Source organism: Urocitellus parryii, chromosome 12 (assembly GCF_045843805.1).
Source record: "Urocitellus parryii isolate mUroPar1 chromosome 12, mUroPar1.hap1, whole genome shotgun sequence".
NCBI lineage: Eukaryota > Metazoa > Chordata > Mammalia > Rodentia > Sciuridae > Urocitellus > Urocitellus parryii.
The window spans coordinates 65,902,667-65,909,119 of NC_135542.1; the positions used below are offsets into that span (position 1 = coordinate 65,902,667).

General features: G+C 34.7%; 1 protein-coding gene across 2 annotated transcripts in view; it reads left to right on the plus strand.

Annotated features, from left to right (window-relative positions):
• Dync2li1 (dynein cytoplasmic 2 light intermediate chain 1) overlaps positions 1–5,495 on the plus strand; it is a 28,868-nt gene extending 23,373 nt beyond the window's left edge. For both annotated transcript variants that reach the window (XM_026385743.2, XM_026385744.2), the window contains 3 exons: positions 218–315; positions 742–834; positions 5,261–5,495. In XM_026385743.2, coding sequence (XP_026241528.1) covers positions 218–315; positions 742–834; positions 5,261–5,323 — 254 coding nt within the window. In that variant the 3' untranslated portion in view covers positions 5,324–5,495. The remainder of the gene's footprint in view (positions 1–217; positions 316–741; positions 835–5,260) is intronic.
• Positions 5,496–6,453: the final 958 nt, after the last annotated feature.

Consider the following 6,453-nt stretch of genomic DNA (forward strand, 5'->3'; position numbering starts at 1 on the left):
TGTATTTGGGTATGGGTATAGGGAGTATAGAAAATGAAAACTGCAGCTTACTCATCACTTCTCGCCTCCTCTTCTTATAGTAGAATCTTCCAGTGGCTTGTTGGACTGGGTAGGAGTAAATTTTATTGATGACTATATTAGAGAGTTGGGAAATGAGTGATCTAAAATTTATATTTTTATGAGATGCAGTCATTTGGAGTAAAGTTTTCAATTTCAGGGTCTCCTCCTGTTTCTGATAATGACATTGGAAAGCTTCATGCCCATTCACCAATGGAACTGTGGGAAAAGGTGTATGAAAAGCTCTTTCCACCAAAGGTATTTATTTATAATTTTTTTAAAGCAAGAATTTTTAGCACTATTCAACAGTTACAGGAAATATTACTATTTCCTATAACTTACTATGATAACTTTGTTTTTATCTCTCATGCTCAAAAATTGAGTGAACATTTATTTTTAAAAATCTATTGTAAATAAGGCTCTGTGGAGGTTGAAATATGAGTCAGACATGGGATCTTCTCTGTTTTCAAACAGAGATCTTTAGCTGTTAGAGCAGAGAACAACAGCATCTGAAAGGGGAAAGAGACAAGACAACCTGGAGGACTTTCAAATGGGCCTCAAATGATGATGAAAACTTGACTTAGAATGGCTTCAATGTCAGGATGAGGGTTGGAGCTTGGTTTGTTAGATGGTAGCCATTAAGGAGTCATGGGTGTGAAATGATTTGGAGAATTGTAATTTCAGAGTATCTACACACTAAAAGATATCAAGGACCCAGCACGAGATCCTCAGTATGCTGAAAGTGAAGTTGATGAGATGAGAATCCAGAAGGATCAGGTATTTATTATCCTAAAGATTTACTTAATTTCCTTTCATTTTTTTTACAGAATCTGGAATGCCTTGGGAATTCCTTATTTTTTTTCAGTGTATTTACCTGTCATCTTTTTTTACTTTCAATATTATTTAAATATTACATCTGCACTGTAGGAAAAAATCCTGATATGCATAAAGAAGTAGTTTAAAAATCACCTGTCATTCCACCACCCAGAGATGACTTAATGTTCATGTATCTTTTTTCAGTTTTCTGATTTTTTTAATGTTAAAGATGGGTAGTGATTCTTACCTGGTTGCTGAGAAACTTTCATAATATTCTTTATCATGTGATTATCTGAAAGGTTTTGTTTTTCATTAGGACATTCAGACATACCTATACTTTGCTAGTACTAGAAAAATTATCTTGTCCAGTTAAGGACTTTAGTCTGAAAGTACATATACATTCCTGACAGAACATAGTATCTATGCTTAAATTTAGAGGCTGCCATTCCATATATGCCTACATAGTCCGTTTTTAAAAAATTTTTTTTTACTTGGTGATGGGCCTTTATTTTATTCATTTATTTATATGTGGTGTTGAGAATTGAACCTAGTGCCTCATACATGCTAGACACGCGCTCTACCACTGAGCCCCAGCCCCAGCCCTTCATAGTCCCATTTTTTTAAATTTTATTTTTGCCTTTATACATGTACTTTGGGGGTTTTTTGCATTACAATTCTTATTACACATATATACCACAATTTTTCATGTCTCTGTTTATATATATAAAGTATGTTGACACCAATTTGAGTCTTCATACATGTACTTTGGATAATGATGTCCATCACATGCACCGCCCTTGCTAATCCCCTGCCCCTTCCCTTTTCCTCCCACCCCTCTGCCCTATCTAGAATTCATCTAATCCTCCATGCTCCCCATCCCTACCCCACTAAGAGTCAGCCTCCTTATATCAGAGAAAACATTCAGCATTTGTTTTTTGGGGATTGGCTAACTTCACTGAGCATCATCTTCTCCAATGCCATCCATTTACATAGTCCCATTGTAATATACAAGTCTGATGTAAGAAAACAAGAGTTGGTAAGTTACCAAGACTAAATAATACATTTAGACTTTTCTCAGATCTCCCCTTAGTTTGATAAAAATCAGACACTGCAGAGTCAGCAAGCACTCTAAATTGAAAGCCCTGACAGCCTGTGTGACTCAGGCAGTGACACTGTTGCAAAGGTAACTTGAAGGCAGCTGTCTGCTGGGAGCTGTGACCTGGGTATTTTTCATAGTACTCTATTTTCACCATAAGGAGTCATAGAAAAGTAAGCAAAAACTTAATTTAAAAGTAGTCTGGAAGACTTTTGAAAATGATGTCATGACTATTTAGAAGGTTTTGTAGCTATAGCAAGGTGAGAAGCATTTGGAGAGACTGTAAAATGACCTCACATAACCCTTGTTATGTATCCTGTTATAACCCTTGTTATTACCCTTATATATGTACCCTGGCTGTAGAGATCTGTTGGACGTCAACCCTGGATTAATATTTAGGAGTCAATGATTAACTTCCATTATTGATGAGTATCTCTTTATATTGCATAGTGACCACATTTATTTTGTTAACCTGCGTAGGTATTATTCAAGGACGAGGTTACTTCTGAGCATTGTGAGTGTTCCCGTTGAAAGCTATCTTCCCTAAGGGAACTGAGAGGCAACCCGGCGGTGCGGGTATCATTCTTCACTTGACTCTGGTACCTCACTGCTATTAGATCAATAATTGCTATAATCTACTTAAAAAATATCCATTAGCTAGATTTTTTAAGCCAACCTGAAAAGTAATAATAATTTTTTGCCTCTTAGCCAATTTCATTCTTGTTTTGGCAGATGAATTGATTTCATCTTGCACACAGGATTTACATTCCTTAATAAATTTATGCATTTGTTTTAAAAATACTGTAGTGATTACTATTTAATGCTTTCATTATTTAATTGATATCTAAAATTTGACATTCTGATGTCCAGAATTTTAAATTTTAATACTATTTCATGTGCTTTCAAAGGACTTACAGGACCATAAGTTGTTTCCAATTGTGTGCTGATATACACAGCTGACTTAAGACAATTCTCTAAAGATTAATTTTGGCAGATTCCTATCGATTTCCCTCTAGACATTTAAATATACACTTTCATTTTTATGTAGGCAGTATGGAGTCACTGCTAGTTTTATTGATACAGCCTATAGAAGAAATCGTCCACATTTGGTGAAAGTCTAGCCAATTGTCTATTGCTCTTTCTTCATATTTCCTTTGGTCTTTTAATATGATTATTGCTACATAAAATTTTTCAGTGAAAGTAGCATTATACTCGTTAGATTTTTTTTGATTTGACATTCAGAGCAATGATATTCATTTAAAAGGAAAAAAATGATTTACCTACTTTTAAATTTTAAATACCCATTGTGTTCCAGAATTACATAAAAGTGTATCCCAGCTTTGAAGATACCTGTTAATCAGTCTAGTCTGTGTATTTTGTGCCTGTGTACCTTTAATCCAAACAGTTGCTTCTGATTCTTTTTCTTCTTGGGATGAGGATGGCGCTGTATTTCATTAAAATATAATGAAATGACCCATGAGTGAGGACTGGCCCTAGCCTGCAGGAGACCAGATATTATCCTCCTCTTGATACTCCCCCATACCTATGCCCTATTATTAATGGTCTAAATAATTATCAGAAATATAATCAAAATTATTTTCATGGCCTCTAAGTTTTTGCAGTGAAATTAGACTATATCATTTCTAGGATGGAGAGGCACACTCATGACTTCCATTCAGTTTCTCCAACACTCAAGCCTCCAAAAAAGCCCCAAGTCCTGTTGAATCATTAGGCAAAAAAGATGTATCCATATCCTACCCCCAAATAATCTGCCAGTGGAGAGGAGATGTCCCGTGGCGGTATTCCTTAATATCTCATTATTGTAAGTCTCTATAATAAAGTATTTCTTTTATGATTGCTGTCCAGAATCTGTCTTGCCCTTGTCCCTACAGATGCATGGAGATCCTCCTGACCTGTGAAACCAGTCCTCACAGGTCAGATTGTAGGAAAACCCCTTTTATCTTTTCTGCAGACCAAGGCTCTCTCTTGATTCTATCTCTGAGGTCTGTCTTTTGCCACTTTTCACATGGGCACAAGAAAACACTTCAGTATTTTTTTAGTTTTTAAAATCCCTCTAGTTTCAAAGCATTCGTGATTTTAGGGGATATGAATATGGAAAGCATTTGCTGAACCTTTCTATCCCTTTTATATATTTTTGTTTAAATTAAAAAAGAGTGGGGGGGGGGCAGGCACAGTGGTGCAGTCTGTAATCCCAGCAACTCAGGAGGCTGAGGCAGGAGGATTGCAAATTTGAGACCAGCCTCAGCAGCTAAGTGAGGCCTTCAGCAACTTAATGAGACCCTATCTCAAAATAAAAAATAAAAAGTGCTAAGGATGAAGCTTAGTTTATGGTATATCACCTCTGGTTCAATTCTCAATACAAAAACAAACAAAATAAATACATACATACATACATACATAGGAGATAGCACATGGAAGTATCCTGCCTTCTCCCTAGCTATTTGCTGTTATCAGGTGACATATGTCCACCATTGTTTTTGCTGGCTGCTTAGGAAGCCATGTGTGAATGAACACTTGAGTGTTTAATCCTTCTTTACTGGGGGAAATCTAAATTGTTTCTATTGGTGTGCTGAGATATATAAGCAATGAGACACACGCTCCCAGCATCTTGGCAGGCTGAGGTAGGAGGATTGTGAGTTCAAAGCCAGCCTCAGAAGCATAGCAAGGCTCTAAGAAACTTAGTGAGACCCTGCCCCTAAATAAAATATAAAAAGGGCTGGGGATATGGCTCAGTGGTTGAGTGCTCCTGGGTTCAACCCCCAGTACCAAAAAAATTTAAATTTAAATTAAAAAAAAATAATCAATGAGCATTCTTCCATTTATATCCTTGTATACCTCTCTATAATTCTGTATGGTAAATTTCTAAAAGTAGAATCACTGGTTCAAAGATTATATACATCTTAAATATTAATATTTTGCTAACTTCAACTTCAGCTTTGAACAGCAAATTAAAATGATATCAATATTTAAAGTATGACAGATGCTACATTTTATTAGTTAAAAGACAATTTGTATGATATATGAAATATATAATTTTGTATGAAACTTTAATAAATTCATTTCTGTTTAGATTAGACAGAAACTCTGAAGACTATTTCTAGAAAATTAATCTTTAGTATAATCACTTATAAAATAATTATCAACAAGCTTTGAGATTGATAATGCTAGAAAGAACACATTGTTATATCTAAAAATGCTAAGGCAACTTTAATATGTCTACTTGAATTTATAAAATTGATTTTTCTTAAAAATAATACATTTTTGTTTTAGGAACTGGAACAATACAAGAGAAGCTCTTCAAAGTCTTGGAAACAAATTGATCTTGATTCTTGACTTAATTCAACTATTGTGTATTTATTTCTTCTTTCCCAAATCCAAGTAAGATTATTAAATATTGTGTCAATATGTGACAAAAGTTAAGTGTGTAATTTGTTAGAAGAAAAGCTGGATTTCTTGTTCTCTTGCAACTCTCTGGATATTCTAAAATATTTTCAAAGGGGAAAAAATTGTGTGACTACATAAAATATATTTTTGAAAAATAAAAGAATCTTTTATTATCTACCTCTAACGTGTAAGTAGTATAGACCTAAGTAAGCATGTATACATATCTGCTTATGTTTTTAGGAAAGCAAAAGTATTTGGTCTTAAAAATAAGTTCAAGTGCCCATGTTGGATACCTGGTATATTCAGCTGTAGCTGGTTTTACCCTCAAGAGTGAAGAACTATTTAAAATGGATACTCCTGGGTCCTCACATCAAGAGATCCTGAATCAATTGTCTGGAATGGAACATTTTAAATCAGCATTCCTCTGTGAGACTGACTCATTTATTTAAATATCACTTTTTGCAGAACAGGCAAATTTAGGGGGGATAACCTATCAATAAGTAAACCAAAACTTCATTTGTTGGGGATAACCAGGATCATGTCCAAGGTAGTATAACCTTTAAGAAGCCTTCCCAGTTCTGTGAATTTGTGTGCTTGCTAGCCAACTTTAATTTTAAGAATATTTGCTATCATTAATCAGGAAGTTATTCTTATTGCTCCATTTCCACATACAAAACACATTGACTCTAATGTGCCCTGCATCCACCTTCAAAAAAGCACATTTACCAGCTCCAAGAACACTCAGACTGACCAGTGGCATCTGAGTAGATATCTGATTACTGCCAACCAATAGGACTTCACAAACTATTTGCAGCACACATAGTTCTGACACTCCTAAGAACAGGATTTTTAGCATGTTTCTAAAGAATCTCAGGTTTTTTTTTAGTTAATACATAACAGTAGAATATATTTTGACATATATTATACATATATGGAGTACAACTTCCCATTCTTCTGGTTGTACATGATGCAGAATTACATTGGTCATGTAATCATATATGAACATAGGAAAGTAATGTCCTATTCAAGGAATCTCAGTCTTTTTTAAATATTTTTTTAGTTGTCAATGGACTTTACTT